At 36.1% G+C, this 16017-nt stretch overlaps 2 protein-coding genes across 4 annotated transcripts; one reads left to right on the forward strand and one right to left on the reverse strand.

Moving 5' to 3' along the window:
• Positions 1-515: 515 nt before the first annotated feature.
• Positions 516-4169, reverse strand: LOC113731807 (LRR receptor kinase BAK1). Its single transcript, XM_027257255.2, has 4 exons — positions 3559-4169; positions 2601-2861; positions 1634-2488; positions 516-1392 (listed from the first exon to the last, which is right to left on the reverse strand). Exons 1-4 carry the CDS (start codon positions 3998-4000, stop codon positions 911-913), a joined length of 2040 nt encoding a protein of 679 aa, XP_027113056.2. The 5' UTR covers positions 4001-4169; the 3' UTR covers positions 516-910.
• Positions 4170-9890: 5721 nt separating this feature from the next.
• Positions 9891-14384, forward strand: LOC113731806 (uncharacterized). Of its 3 annotated transcripts, none has more exons than XM_027257254.2 (8): positions 9891-10031; positions 11230-11349; positions 11680-11827; positions 12123-12212; positions 13086-13140; positions 13228-13350; positions 13859-13915; positions 14017-14384. In XM_027257254.2, exons 2-8 carry the CDS (start codon positions 11258-11260, stop codon positions 14139-14141), a joined length of 690 nt encoding a protein of 229 aa, XP_027113055.1. In that variant the 5' UTR covers positions 9891-10031; positions 11230-11257; the 3' UTR covers positions 14142-14384. The 3 variants fall into 3 exon arrangements, with proteins under 3 accessions (XP_027113055.1, XP_071936051.1, XP_071936052.1); XM_072079950.1 differs by lacking the exon at positions 9891-10031 and adding an exon at positions 10742-11120; XM_072079951.1 differs by lacking the exons at positions 9891-10031; positions 13228-13350 and adding an exon at positions 10742-11120.
• The last annotated feature ends 1633 nt before the right edge of the window (positions 14385-16017 follow it).

The raw sequence follows: 16017 nt of genomic DNA on the forward strand, positions 1-16017 counted from the left end.
CTCCATAGCTAGACAACCGGACTACCAATTAGTACATACTGCAAAGCTGTAAAAAGTGATTTTGGGTGATTGTACTCTTGCACCCAATTTGTCCACCTACTCGTTGGCCATTTCTGCTTGGGGAATTTGTTTTCAACACCATCACGGGATCAAACTTTGGAGGGGATAGCAGCACTTGGATTTTACTGCCCGAGTGCTAATCAGTGTGTAGTGCTGAAGTCTGTTGAGCCACATGATGGAGGTTGGTGGGTCCAAAATAAAGGTTGAAAAAGATCATAGCATGACCTGGAGGAAAGTATAATTGCAGTAATCTGAGTGGGAAACAGGTGGATAAATGCAAGAAGCTGGCAATGGGTAAAACCCTGACTCGGAATAGTTTAATAGAATCCACTGTTGTTCATAACTTACGCGGGCAGTGTGTTGCAAATTAAATAAGTTACACGACTCGTGCCAGTGAGTAACTCGGTCAATTGGTCGATTTATCGAATTCGAACTACTTGATAAGGTAAGGTAACTGAGTCAAATTCGACCTAGTCAGTAGTCAGTGATTAATCAACTACATGGTTTTGATTGCACTAGGCTTCATACAATGACTTCTACAAATAAACAGGGCAATTGGGAATACCATACAAATTTTAGGTCATGCTGACCATGGATCATTGCCAATTACACAAAGCCCGCCAAGACACAGCCTAAATTACATAATGTGACAACCCAGGGAATACCTTCCCATGCTATCTACGTCCTGAATGCTCCTACATGTTACAATCTAATCTAAAGCAGGCTTTGCATTTCAAAACTGTTCTTTGGAAGACAAAGCATACTAAAATAAGCTGCCTACTCATCATAAGTCAGAAGTTAGTGAACCATCTTGAAATGGTCATACTTGGGTAACCATTGCATATGATGATCAGAAACTGCAGATTAGTTCATTCAATTGTTGCATCACAGTTTCGATGGTAGGCCGATGATTAAGAGCTTCATGGGTGCAAAGCAGAGCAATTTTTCCAAGCTTAACTGCCTCTGATTCTCTGAAGTCCCCTTCAAGATTTGTATCTACGAAGTCTTCAGTCCTTCCCAACTCAGCCCCTTGACGATTCAACTGGCTGATTTTACATTTCCCAGAGAGGATCTGGAATATAATCATGCCAAACGCATATATGTCACTCTTCTCGGTGCAACGACCTGTAGTGGTGTATTCAGGAGCCAAATATCCCATTGCAGCACTGCCCTTAAGGGTTGAATACACGATGTCATCAGCCAATAGTTTGTGCAGTCCACAATCTGAGAGCATTGGGTGGTAATGTTGATCAATGAGCACCTTTTCAGCTGATATATTTCTGTGGACTAGAGCAGGTTTCTTTCCCTGATTCCCATGCAAATACTCAATACCTGGTGAATTAGAAAATCATAATTTAGCACACATAAACATCAACAAGGCATCGAAATGGCATTAAAGAGGAATCATACATAATTTCTTTATTCTGCAAATAAAGAAGTGTGATATTATTCTGGATAATTTCTTAGGCCGTCATTCCAGTCATGATATAAACCCACTATTTATTTGTTGTCTTGAAGTGTTAATCGTCCCCAGGAATCAACAGCTGCAGAGAATGATAGCAAAAGCACTAACCTCTAGCAATGCCTTTGATGATTGACGTTCTGGTAGACCATTCAAGAACCTTGACTTTGCCACCCTTTGTGTCAAGGTATTGCAACAAGTTTCCATTAGGGACAAAGTCATATATGAGAAAGCACTCTCCCCTGCCTTTTGAACAACAGAAGCCTCTTAATCTCAGGACATTTTCATGTTTCAATGAGGTTAATAAATTTAATCCTTTCAAAAATTCAGATTCATCAGACTTGCAGCTAGTTTTGGAAATGCACTTTATAGCTACAATGGACCCATCCCTCAATATCCCTTTGTAGGTAGCTGAGAAACTACTCTTGCCCAACAGATTTGTGTCTGAGAAGTATTGTGTTGCAGACTCCACTTCATCCAGATTGAACATGAAGCTGTCAAATTCTTCCTGTGAGAAGCCATGACCAATTTGGCGTCTAGCCAATGGATCCCAGCCATGGGAGTATTCCAGACTGATGAGAGGAGAAGCGCTTCTTCTGCACACCTCCTTGACCTGGTCAGTGCTGAGTCGACTATCTGATGCATCATAAGTACTCCCAATCTTCTGCTTCTGGCGACGGTACCAAAAGAAGGTAAAAACTCCTATTACAGCCACAACTGCAAATAGTCCAATAAGTCCAACAATAATAGCTGTTTGAGGTCTTCTAGATTGATTCAAGCTGTTTGGCTGGACGTTTGCCGACTCAGGTATAGCTTTAGAAGGAAGACGACTTGAACCAGGACCAAATGGTTCAGGTTTATTTGGGTTTATTCCAGAACCAGTGCAGACATTCAAGGTAGAAAACCCAATTCCACATAGGCCTGGGTTATTTGCAAACTGGAATCCTTCATTCAGTCTCTTCAAGGCTTCGTTGAGGGGGGAAAGAGAAATCAGGGACGATTGAGTAAATTAGCACACTTGAGAAGACTAAATTTGGTAAAAAGGATTATGCAGACATAGACTAGGTGAAGCAATTACCTATTGGTACATTTCCAGATAAAGTATTATTTCTAATGTCTAGAAATTCCAAATTTGGGGAATTAGCCAATTTGACAGGAATGGAACCGAAAAGGCCATTGAAGCTTAAATCCATCCTCGTCAAATTCACTAAGTCCCCAAGACTTGCCGGAATCGCTCCACTCAACTGATTGTATTGCAGAGCAAGTACGCTGAGCTTCTTTAAAAATCCAAGCTGAGTGGGAATGCTTCCAGTCAACTTGTTGTAACAGAGTTGCATTACTGCAAACAAAACAAAATTCAGGTAGAATCTAGCGGAGCCTATTCAACAGTTTACCTGCTTTTGCACAGAAAAATGAATTTCAAGCTGATCCAAGCGTATTACTTTCTAAAAAGATTCAAGCTCTACTCCAAAAACATCCAGAGCACCTTTTGTTAGTAGAATGTTGCAGCATTAATCCTTCTAAACATTGAACCTTTTAAAGTCGTGAAACCTTAAATTACCAAGGGAACTTACAGGAGTGAGAACTTACAGATTCTCTGTGCTAAGAGTTTTCAAAAGTACATGCGATCAAATACGCTACATTGAGGAATTTAGTGAGCAAAGAACCAATTTCCATACACCAGAAGAAGTCCAGTAAGAAAGTCAAGCTTCAGATCAAACTAACTGTTCTAGTGACCATGAAAGCCACCAATTTCTGGAAAGTTCAGAAAGGCATGCAAGCCAAAAGTAACATTGACCACGTAACCGTTTAGTCTCTCCACTCAGCTCTTTCTTCACCAAAAAACAGAATTGCTCAAAAGATTTAAAAAAAGGAATGGTAATATAGAGGACACACAACTCAAACAGTTTTATGAAAAATACATGCAAGAACAGATCTAGTATCCAAGGCTTCAACTTTCTTCAACAAAAACCCAAACCACATCATAAAGATTGCATCTTTATTCTAAAAAGAACCATATCATAAAGAATACTTACCTTGAAGACTAGGCATATTTCCCAGCTCAGGAGGTATTTCACCAGTAAGATAATTGACATTTAGGTACAAGTCAGAGAGCTCAGTCAAGTTAGCTATCTCTTTAGGCACACCTCCGTGAAGCTGATTAAAATGCAGATACAACCCAGATAAGCTTTTCAGCTGACCAATCTCAGGTGGGATTTTTCCAGTTAGCCCTTTACCCTGGAGAGAAATGTTAAGCACTTGGCCATTTCCATTGCAGGCAATGCCTACAAATGAACCATTGCAGGGGTCAGTGGCATTGGGAGACCAAGAGGAGAGAATATGGTCCGATGGGTCTAACGAGACTTTGATGCTCAGAAGAATTGAAAGGGTGGTAGAGTCAGTTTCTGCAGATGCGGTTGTGATGAAAAGGAGGAAGGTGAAGAAGGAGAAAACAGTTGAAAAAGAAGTAAAACCCATATTCTGGATTTGGCCTTTTTTGGGCTTTGGGTGTTTCTTCCTCCTTTGTCCTTGGTAGCCTGGAAAGTTTCTCTGTTTTTTGGTTCAAAACTGAAGAATGAGACTTGAGTTGGACAGGAGGGGAGAGGGGAGGAGGGGGTGGTTAACCTCTCGGATTAGGGTCGGTCTGTAGGACGTACACTGGTGAAGTGAATGGCGTGGGGCGGGGATCGCGAAAGTTTTAGGGTCCCGAGGGAGGACGGGAAATTCGAATATGAGTGAGTTGAAGAGCCGGTAGCCGGTACCCATCTCACGTGAAAACAACAATTATAATTGTCTCCGTTTATCAAATTGAGCCATTATTAGATGATGACTAAGCAGTCAGTCGACAGTAAAACTGTAAAAGGCTATTTTGAAGAAAAGCTACTTGCAAACTCGCGTGAGAAAGACAGCTTTTTTGTGAAGCTGATCTTGGTAGGATATTGTACTGGGTACAAAGTTACCAATTTGAGTTCTGGTTGGAATTAAATGCTGTCATGGTTCTGGTTGCTTGCCCTTTTGATCGCCATTGTTACTTCTGATCTTGACAAGAACCCGAGGTAATGGGAACTTGTCAGACTTTATGTGCTTCAATTTTGAATTTCTTGCAAGCATTGAACATATTTCAGCCTTGGAAGTTCAATTTTGAGTGCAAACAACTGCTTTCTGGTCTTGGCTAGTGCTACAGATGTTCATTCATTGTAATGAATCAGGTACACTCAAAACTCCAACGAGGATTTGCTACTATGACTTCAAATACGAGTTAATAGTTAAATCAACTTACTATTAACAAATCTTGCTTAAGTGGACGAGTATTTGATTAATGACACAAAAGGTGAGTAGTAAATAATGCATATGACCAAATTATAACATCAGCTTCAAGCTCAGGCGAATGTTCACCAAACTGGGAAAAGAGTTCATGGCGAAATTAAGCAGCTAGGCGCAAACTAGGAGGAAGAATTTTCAACTCAATGACCAAACGACTAGCAAGTAGGAGATTTTATGAAAGCCAGCTGTTTCTGATGTTTTTCATGGTACAAAATTACGATGGCTGCTCTACGTTGGATATTTGTGATCAATCTGCAGCAGGATTTCAATTTTCAAGTGTTGAAACGGCAGTAAATGCGTATTCTCAAATTTGAGGTAATAAATGGTGCTCAGTACTTATTTACTCGGACTCTGTAACGCTTGAAGTCTTTAACCCGTGAAGGGTGATGACAGCAGATCCTCCAGTTCATTTAACAGATGGATGGATACTTGCAGACAGTACATCATTTCAACATTTATCCTGATCACTTCCGAATGTCAAAAAATGAAATCTCAAGGAAAAAGAGAAAGCAAAAACACAAAATAAATCAAAGAAAATGCACAATGCTGAAATGCATGGACTTCACAGAGAAGTAAATATTACGAAAATTCCATTAAAACCATCGCCTTCCTGCAGTTAAACATTTTAAAGAAACATCCGAAACTGAAAAGAACAAGTTGATGGGAGGTCAGGTAATTTGCAGAAAAGATTAAAGACAGATCTGTGTAATTAGTATGAGATTTACCACAAAGGTTGGTATAAATGACCCAAAACAAATGGTGTTCCTTTCAAAGGCGACAATCATTTGTTTCTTTTTTTCTCAAGGCCCACTATCGCAGGGAGCAGAATTTAAGTAGGAATGGCCCCTATCATGGAAGAAGATGATGGGATTAAATTCACAAGCGTCTCAATCAGTTTCAAGAGGCAATGCGTTGAAAAGTTCCATGATGAAAAAGCTCCACTCTTTCTTGTTCTCGAGCTATTCAATTCAGCCCATGTGAAGGAATTTTAGCCTGGTCAGAAGTTGCCCAATTTTATCACTGTTGCGATGTCGCTTATAGCATATGCAGATTGCCCATGACACTAGTTATTCCTACCATATTATGACCTGATCCATGAATTGTATTGAAAACGATTGACAGGGAATCCAACTATATCTAAGAGGGAGAATAAATAAGAACAAAAAAAATGTACGACGCCTTGATCAAATGATACGTAATATCCTGTTAGGTAAAACGTTTTGAACTTAAAATCGCATTGATCCAAACGTTCTACTCACCATGATATACATTGGTAAGCACTAGCTTAGGATGATCACCATGATATACATTGGTAAGCACTAGCTTAGGATGATAAGATTTTAGAGGTCGACCCGCATAAAGTCAAAAATTTTCATCAACAACTGCATGAACGGGATGATATGGAGGAGGGAGTGCATGTTGAGAGGTCCGGGATTTGAGTTCTCCCACTGATACTAAAAAAAATAGAAACTTGATTGCTGTAAAATCTAAACAAGAAAAGTTGAGAACCCCACTCTCATGTGATAACTGATAATTTGCACTTGTCCCTCTTTGTACCACATTCTATGAGCTATGTTATTGATCACCAGTATGCTGATTGAGGTGGTGTAAAACAAAAATGTCCTGCAAAGAACATGCTATTGTTAAGGTGTGCTGGTGTGGCACTGCATTCTCTACAACCTTCACCTTTTCTAAATCCCGTGAAGCATGCAACAATACCTTCTTTTTTTTTTGGCTAATTTTGGCTGCATTTCAAATTAAGAAAAGAAGTTCAATTGGACTTGTGTTGTTGTACCAGCCATTACCAAACTGCAGGAAGGACAAAAAAAAAAGAAGACGATATTGCTAATGCGAAGCATGATTGAACATTTTGAATTGGAGAATAATAAGGCTGGAAAGGGGAAATGACTTTTGCTTGTGAATTGCGATCTACTTGTGTTACTTGTCATGTATCAATGATCTCTCAGGTAGATGATGATTTAGGAATCCATGTTGTGGTTCAGCTTTTCAGATGAACTGAACTATAGTTCACATCATTGCTACTGTCCTCGTTGTTTTTCCTCTCTTTTGCTTACAGGCGTTTGAACTTTTTTTCCCCTCGACAGCGGCAACAACCTACTCTGCCCTTACAAGCGTTTGAAAATAGGCAAATCCTATCGTGTTCACTTTTCCAGTTGTTGGATTCCCACATACAAACTGTTGTATGTTCCACAATCCGTGTACCAAGGCCCAAGCGAAGCAAGCACATGTTGTGGCTAACCCAAGAAATTGACTCAGGAAAGGGGTAGAATATGCAATGCATGAGAAAAGGGACCAAAAAGATTATTGATCCAAATAATTGTATGCAGTGAATGATTGAGACTTTTTTATACAAGGGATGCATAGAGAGATGATTCTTACTGTAGTTAACATTGAAAAATGCTTGGTCATTCCAGCTTTCCCAGGGGAAATGGGGTGGTTCCTGATAGGGTGATATCAAACCAAGTTGAACTCAAATATTCTCGTACTCAAACTCGAGCTCGATACTCAGACACACTATCGAGCTCGAATTAGTTATATTGCGCTCAAGCTCGACTCGTTGGAGATCGAGTTAGTACTCAAGTTCAATATCGAGCTCAAGTATTTGGGCTCGTCAAAGAATTTCCAACTGGAGGAATAATTTAGGTAATTTTATAATATTAATTAATATTATAACGAGTACTCGATAGAGTTCAATGATCTCTCAAGTATGCAACATCCCTACTCGATCTTGACTCATAGACTCAATTGAGTAGCTCGAACTTGACTTCGACCGAGCTCGAGTCAAACTACTCGATTGAGTTGCAGCCCTAGTTTCCAGCCATGATTGGCCAAAATATATATAATAGATTCAAATTATTACATGTACATCATTTTTCATGTTGTGTGTGAGACCTAAAAAATTTTATTATATATTTATTTTGTGTTCAAAATAAGTTACACCTTAAAAAAATAAATATACATCTTGTGAAATTGAACAAAATCAGACACAAGTGGTTGACATAACAACCGATTTAAGGGCCCCCCCCCCCCTACTTGGAGGCTAGTAGAGTACACACTTTGCCATGCAAAAGGCAGTAGCTAACTTCTGTTGGCTAGAGGCCTCCTCCAGCCTCAGAGATGATGAATCAAGTGAAATTGTGGATATAATATGAACTGCACCATTGCAATTAGTACGAGGGGGAAGAATCTTAAAAGGAAGGAAATTTGTTGCAACCATATCTCCATGCCAAAAGTCAAAAGGAAAAAATGAAAATTTAATGCGAACCTGTTTGGAATGCATTTTTTGAAGAGTTCTTTTTTAATTATTATTTTTTTATAGTTATATATATATGAGTCAAAAAGTTGATTGATAATTATATAAAAATTATTTTAAAAAGTCAAAAAAATTATTTTGTAACAAAAAGTGCTATCCAAACATGGCCACCAAAATTTCTACGATATAAATGGTTGAATGAAAATCAATTCATATGTAATTTTTTTATAGTTATATATATGAGTCAAAAAATTGATTGATAATTATATAAAAATAATTTTAAAAAAGTCAAAAAAATTATTTTGTAACAAAAAGTGCTATCCAAACATGGCCGCCAAAATTTCCACCATATAAGTGGTTGAATGAAAACCAATTCATATGTATTTGATTTGTGTAGACACCAAATTTTTGCCAAATTTTTATGTTATCTTGAATATTTTCTATTTGATGAGTCATTTATTTTCTTGCATTTTAATGTATATTTTTTTTCTCATTTTTGTAAGTTTATTTTAAGAAAAGAAAATTATGAAAAAAAATCAAAAGCAAAAATCAAAATCAAATTATAACTAAACTTACACATTTTAATCATTTTTCCTACCAAAACCACTACTAACCCATTTTTACAATCCATTTCCAGGCACCTTTCTTTTTCATTATTTGAAGAACCAAACTTATTCCCCTCCCAACATCTCTCGGCCTGTCCCTCTCAAGACAAGGGGAGAAGAAAAAACTCCCCTCAAAGACTCTCTTCTCTATACCTCTCGGCTCTCTCTCAATTTGGACCGTCAAAAAAAAAAAAAAAAACTATCACACACTACACAACAAAAGAAGGAGAAGGAAGACATCCAACAAAAACACCAAACAACTCAAACCCAATACCCCAATTCTCGGGCCCTTTTTGCCTCTCTTAAGAGCATCCACAATGCTATTACACTTTGTGGAGTGTAATCCACATGCCACGTCAGCATTCCACTTTCTCCTCTTTTATTACACTTTCACTCACAATGGATTACACTCCACAAGGTGTAATAGCATGGGTCCACAATTAATCAAATATTTATTTTAATAATGCATAACTCATATCCCATAAATAAATAAAGTAATTTTTAAAACTAATTTTGTTATTTTTAAAAAATAAAGTACTAACTTTCGTTAAATTTTGTACATTTTGAATTTTTTTTATTTTCTAAAAATGATATTATTAATTTTTAAGTTTGAATAATATATCTTTTTCTATGTTTCAAAAATAATATATTGCTATTTTTTTAAAAATAATTATGTAGGAAATTAAACAAATATTTGATACTTCAAATGCGAAGATATCATAATAATCCATACTTAATTAATAATTCGGAATGTAATTAGTTGAACTCCATAACATAATATTTTGGGGGTTTTGATTTTGTGAGGATGATGAATTTTCTATATTTGGAGCATTTAACATATTTGTAAAACTACTCCAATTTTCATCCATAATCACAAAAAATGAATTAAATGAGTGAGAGAGTAGAAGTGTGTGAGAGAATAAAAGAAATAATAGAGTAGAATATTGGGATATGTTTTAGCAAAAAGTGTTGTGTGTTTATATAGAATTCTAAAAATAGTGCCGTTGGATATAACCGTTGGAAATGTTAAATGTGCTTTGTGCTGGAATTTTACCGTTGCCATAGGGCCCACATTCAATGGATTACACGCATCATACATGTGATGCGTGTAATCTCCATGACACGGCTCCAATGGGGAGCCGTGTCATGGAGCGGTGTAATGGCTCCCCATTACACCCCCATTGGAGCTGCCCTAAGTTCACACACCCATCCACAAATTAAACAAAAAAGGGGAGCAAGCGGTCAGACCATTGAGGTTTAGGAATTTCACCACAAAGCTTAACCAAGTGACTGCAATATTCTAGAGGTATTTTTTCTTCTTTTTTTTCAATTTTGTTTTTCATATTAAATTCATATTTCGTTGCTTATTTTCTCCTTTTTTACTGTTTTGCATTGTTGTTGTTGTATTGTTAAAAATTTGGGAAATGGCTTGAGCTAAATTGAGGAAAGGGAAATTTTTTGTGTGCATGCATGTCAAGTGTTTGAAAAAATGTTTAAATGGGAAATCGAATTAAAGTACCCATTATTGTGCATATTTTTTTGTTAAAATAGATTATTATGGTTAGTGCAAGGCCTGAAAATGTGGGGTTGCTCAAACATTTTGAAGTTTTGAACTTTAGAAGCATGTGAATAATTTTTCTTCATTTTTGGACTGTTTTATTTTAATTTTGTTATATTGTTGTTGCTTTTTATTGATTTCAGCTCATAGTTATGTTGTAAAAATCATAAAGAGTGTTTTGATATAAATTTTATGATTCTTAATAGTGGTTATAGTGTTTTAAAAAATAAAAAACTGGGCTAGTTTTGGCATTTTGGCCACTTTGGGTCATTTTTTATAAAAATTAACTTCAAAAACGAATTCTACATGAAAAATAGAATGAGGGGGTGTATTTTGGTGAAATTTTGTGATAAAAAAATCGCCGCGACCGGTGGCTGTCCATTCCTCCAACTCTCTTAAGCTTCCTCTAACTTTCTCTCCATTTCTCTCCAATTTGGGAGGAAAAATTTTGCCTACTATTCATCCTCTTTAATCCTTCAATTTCCCTTCTTTTCTTTCCTACTAAAAACTAACAAATGAAAGAAAAGTTAACTTTCTCTTCTTTCCCTTTCTTTTCTGTCCAAATCCTCCACTCCCAAACGAAGCCTAAGTCTCCTGCTTCTCCTTCCCTCCATAGTAGCAGCTCTTCCCGGGTCATCCATCGATGTGGGCTACTCTTACTTGCAATAGCATACGATTTCTGCGCTACCGCCTTGCTTCTCTGCCGCCGGTATCTACTTCCGCCTCATCCTCTCGTCTATTGACGCGCTTTAACTTCGTAGTTTTCATGGAGCCCCATCACAATAGCTTTTCTCAGTCTTCCTCTTCATCTACTACTTTCTCTCATTCCTCGCGCAGGTAAATATTTCTCTCTACCTTTGAATTGTAGTAATACTGGATATTGCCTCAAGATTTGTGTTCATTGTATTTCTTGTGTTGCTAAATTTTTGTTGTGGATTCTTGGCAGTGGAGGTCGAGGAAGAGGTTTGGATAGTATGAAAGATAATGCTACTAGAGAAAGGCACAGAGGCCGTGGCGGTGGCAGTGGCGGTGGAAAAGATAAAATTGATGCACTTGGGAGGCTTCTGTGAGTAAAACCACTAAAAATTTTGATCTTTTGTGTTTTCTTTATTTAATTTCGAGATGATAAATGACTGGTTTTTCTTGCTTTGTTCAGTTTGTTTGATAATGGCTGATAACTTATTATCGTATTTTGGGCAGTTTGTTAATGAATCCTACGAAGATTTATCTTATGTATATTTTGTTATAATCTTGGTCATGCGTGGATTTTGTTGTTCTGTTTGGTTAGCTTTGATCATGGCTGCTAAGGGCTTTTCAAGCATTATGCGTCTTTGACATCTTTAATTGTTTGAATTGAGATTTATGCTTAAACATTTTCTGTCTGAAATTGTTTCAGAACACGTGTTTTGCGGCATATGGCTTCTGAGTTAAACTTGAACATGAGGAATGATGGATTTGTTAAGGTTGACGACTTGTTGAAGCTTAGTTTGAAAACGTTTGCCAATGTTCCATTAAGATCACATACTGTTGATGAGGTCCGAGAGGTATACAACCTGAACTTTCACTTTAGATCATAAATATATTGTAAATTGGGATGTTGAAATTAAATTAGACAATTATTCTGATCGAAAAAGGAAGAAGGATTGGATCTCAACATTCAGTTGTATGTTATAACTAGAAACGTCAGTCAATATTGCTAGTCATGATTCTGCTGTCTATTATCTTAATGATGGCTTTGGTACATTGTATGGACACACTGATTTTGTTTATTTCTTACTTCATTTGCTTTCTATAATCACTGAGTACTAGACTTATTTGTTATCTTCTTAAATTTTCTAGGCTGTCAGGAGAGACAATAAACAAAGATTTAGCCTGGTGGAAGAAAATGGAGAGCTTTGGATACGTGCAAACCAAGGCCACACAATCACAGTAATGTACCCTGAAAATGGAGATTCTATTCTTGCTAAAACAGATTTTGATAGAAAATCTTGAAAAGGATAAATTTGCCCACTGTGCCTCTACCCTTGTTAATATTCTGGCAAAATCTTTTCTTTATGTCTGTCACTAGTTTTCTTCTGCTTCTATGTCATTCTTGGGAAGGTTAACAAATGCAATGTGGATCAGTTCATTCTGGCTTATTCTTATTTACTGATTTGTAATTGCCTAGGTAACTTGATTTTTGAATCTTATTTTGAATCTTACTTGATTCTTATTTGGTGCTTTTGAAGTTTACAAATAACTAGTATCGAAGACAAATACTACCTATATCTATTTTTGGATCCAAAATAAATAAGTCATTCTATGTATCCTTAACTGTAAGCAAGTGGTGGAATTTGTATTTTCGAGAAGGAATACATGTGGATTGTACTAGGAAATTCAGAGTATAACCATTGAGTTCCTAAGTTGACTGTGAAATTATAGTTCATTTCTGCTAAGAGATGAGGAATTTGTCAAAATATTTGTTTTACTCAAATAATAGTACTATTCAGCAAGCTAATTTGAATTAACTGATCTCACTAAAATGAAAATACTTATAGTGTCTATAATTGAGAATTCTTGCTTTATTTCTTTCTAAAATTTTAGATTTTAGATCACAACTAGAAGTTTATGATGTGGTCTTTATTGCAACTTTAAATAACTGGCATCTCTTTCTGCTGTATATTGTCGGTAATTTACCTCTTTACTGACTATCTTCCTGGAACATTTGTTTGCCTCATGCAACATCTGCGCTTAACTTTACCTTTTTAAGCCATAACATTGATCTTATTTTATCTTTTTCTCTTGTGGATTGGCACTTTACAGACAGTTGAAACTGAAAGCTTGTTGAAGCCTATTCTTTCTGCTGATGAAGTTCCAGGTGAGCGCACTAGACCAATAGAACTTTGTTCTCAAACATAGTTTTTTTATACCGCGTTATAAAGTTCTTTTACATGTTTATATTTAGTCTGTGTACACGGGATGTACAAGAGAAATTTGGAATCAATTTTGGAACAAGGGCTGAAACGCATGAAGAGAGTGCATGTCCACTTTTCATGTTGTTTGCCGACAGATGGTGAAGTAATAAGTGGTAAGTTATTAGATTAATTGATTAAAGCATGGCATTGTGTTGTTATTCTTGTAACATGAGTAATTTTGTCTATCAGTGAATTATTCTTTTTATTTTTATTTTTGGTAAACCATGGACAAGAAGGGAATTCACCTCAAAAAGAATCCAACAGAAATGAGGGCTATTTTCAATGTACTATTATCTAATTACATCGAATCACACTGATTCCTTTCAGAAGCTCAAATTGCTTTGGTCAATAATGAATTTCCAAAAAGTGAATTGCTCTCAACTGCTGGTGGTGGTTACGTTTAGTTCTAAATGCAGTAAGAAATATGCTTCTCATAAATTATATGCTTCTTTAATGCCTAGTGAAGTACAGAGACATTATCCTAGAGCTGACAAAACTTATTTGTTAGCGGGCTGGATATGAAATGCTTTTTGAGTCAATTTGTAGTTAAGATCAAATTTGGAAGATTTCAAGATAGTTTTGTCATGTACATTCCAGATTGATATAAGATCACTTTGACAGGTATGAGACGAGATGTAAATATCCTGATCTTTCTTGATGTGAGAAAAGCTTTGGAAGGTGAGTCTTGTTCACTTCTGGGAAGCAAGCAAGAATATGTTACTACATTCTAGTTTTCTTACAACAATATGCGATGATTGTTACTTTCTAACGTGTTTCAGAGGGAATGAAACTTTATATCTCAGACAACAAGGTGATCTTGACTGAGGGTTTTGAAGGTGTTGTACCAGCGAAATATTTTCAGAAGATTGAATCATGGCCAGACAGGAAACCCATTTCCTTTTGATCTTTGTCCGTTGTATATTAACATGTATAATTTGACGCTGGCTAGGTATTTTTTTGTTCCAGCAATGGCTACTGTTTAGCTTGAAATAGAGCTCCTTTGGAGCTCTGGTTCTCTCTTTTACCCATTTTTCCCCCTCTCGAGTAACGAGGGTTTTTAGCTTAAATTGCAATGGAAGGCGGAGGAGTAAACTCTGTAAAAGATCCTGTATTTGAAGTTTTAGACGGGGTTCGTTTTCAAGAACAACCGATTTTACGTACTTAAAAAAAAGAAAGAAGGTCAGCACTTAAATGTGGGGCATTAATTAAGGTGGCCCAAAAACAAAAGAAAAAGGGGCGGTGCAATGGCTTTGGGAGTTTTCATTGAAAGAGTACATTATTTTCTTTTAGGGTTAATTACACTTTGCTCCCTTGAACTTGGGCACTTGTACCACTTTATTCCCTAAACTCCAAATATGTGCATTTTATCTCTTGTGGTCAACTTTTTGATCGTGTTAAAATAAAGTTATCTTTTTCATGACCAAAATAGCTTCTAACTAATTTTTAAATGCGCATAATAATTGTAAGGACATTAATATCATTTTATTAAAATTTTGAATGGAGAATTTATCATTAATGTTTGACTAGTTAATGAAAGTGGTAAAATGTATATATTTAAAGCTTAAGGGGGCAAAGTGTTATAAAGGATCAAGTTCAAGAGGACAAACTATAATTAACCATTTCTTTAAGCATCCACTAATTAATCTATCACTTGCATTCATAACGGTTTTAATTCTTTGACATTTAAAATTTAAAATTTACTTTTTTTCAAACACTTATTTAAAGAAGACAATTGTATTCCTGGTCAATAGGCTAATGTGTGCATTTGTAGCTTCTACCTTCGCAAAAACACAGCATACATGAATTTTCTATTAAGAATTTGATATCAAAACGATCCAAGCCCAATGATAGCTCCGTTTAGGGTCGCAGTGCGCCTACAAAAAAGGGCGCTTTTAGACTCTAAAAGTACTTTTAGAGTGTTTAAAAACTAATTTCCTATAATTTAAAAAGTTCAATTTTCAATAACATAAAAGGACCTTTTATTAAAATACTTGTGTTAGAAGTACTTTTTTTTATACGTTATAAGTCACTGCAATTTCAAACGAAACCTTTGTCCAATTCTTGTCTTCATGCATTCTTTTTGAGATAAATATTGAAATGAATGTATTATCTTTTTAGGGAAAGAGAGTAATTGAAAGGTCTCGAATTCAAACCCTCTCCACTTATACTAAAATATATATATATATATATATATCTTATCTCTTATCTAAAATATATAAAAGGGGGAACGACCATTAGCTACAGTTAGAGCTGGCAATTTGTCCCAAGTCCCAATGGGCTACCCATGCCCAAAGGAACTTTGGGCGGGATGGGTATTATAATTTGGTATTGGATTTAAGTTGGGACACATCCCAACTATACCCATTAATGAATGGGAAAGGATGGGAAATACTTGGGTACCCATTGGGCTCAAATGGCAAGGGCTCCGTTTGGATTAGCTGTTTTTGGTAGGTGTTTTTGAAATATTTTATTGTAGCAGTGTATATGAAAAATTTTTACTATAAAATTTTTTTGAAATATTTGATATATTAATATGGATGGGATGTTTCTTGAGTTATTGTATATTACTGTAACATTGTATTTGAAAAACTTATTTTTTGAAAAAAAAGTCAATCCAAACGGAATCTTAGATTCAAAAATTATCTTTAACAATTTTTATAGTCATACCAGCGAATATAATCTAGTAGTCTTCCTAGTCATTATCCACAAGAATTTCCAACATTTCAGTTAGTTTAGACCTGTCATCCTTGGACAATGATAAGGATAAATATTCAACATCA

The sequence above is a fragment of the Coffea arabica genome, chromosome 2e, assembly GCF_036785885.1.
Source record: "Coffea arabica cultivar ET-39 chromosome 2e, Coffea Arabica ET-39 HiFi, whole genome shotgun sequence".
NCBI lineage: Eukaryota > Viridiplantae > Streptophyta > Magnoliopsida > Gentianales > Rubiaceae > Coffea > Coffea arabica.

Bases quoted from the DNA above. Each gene is read 5' to 3' on its own strand.
- LOC113731807 (XM_027257255.2), bottom strand. From the start codon at position 4,000: ATGGGTTTTACTTCTTTTTCAACTGTTTTCTCCTTCTTCACCTTCCTC. The intron at 2,862-3,558 runs GTAAGTATTCTT...TTTTGTTTGCAG, and splicing joins AAATATGCCTAGTCTTCAAG to TAATGCAACTCTGTTACAAC. The intron at 2,489-2,600 runs GTAATTGCTTCA...CCCTCAACGAAG, and splicing joins ATCTGGAAATGTACCAATAG to CCTTGAAGAGACTGAATGAA.
- LOC113731806 (XM_072079950.1), top strand. From the start codon at position 10,927: ATGTGGGCTACTCTTACTTGCAATAGCATACGATTTCTGCGCTACCGC. The intron at 11,350-11,679 runs GTGAGTAAAACC...AAATTGTTTCAG, and splicing joins GATGCACTTGGGAGGCTTCT to AACACGTGTTTTGCGGCATA. The intron at 11,828-12,122 runs GTATACAACCTG...TAAATTTTCTAG, and splicing joins CTGTTGATGAGGTCCGAGAG to GCTGTCAGGAGAGACAATAA.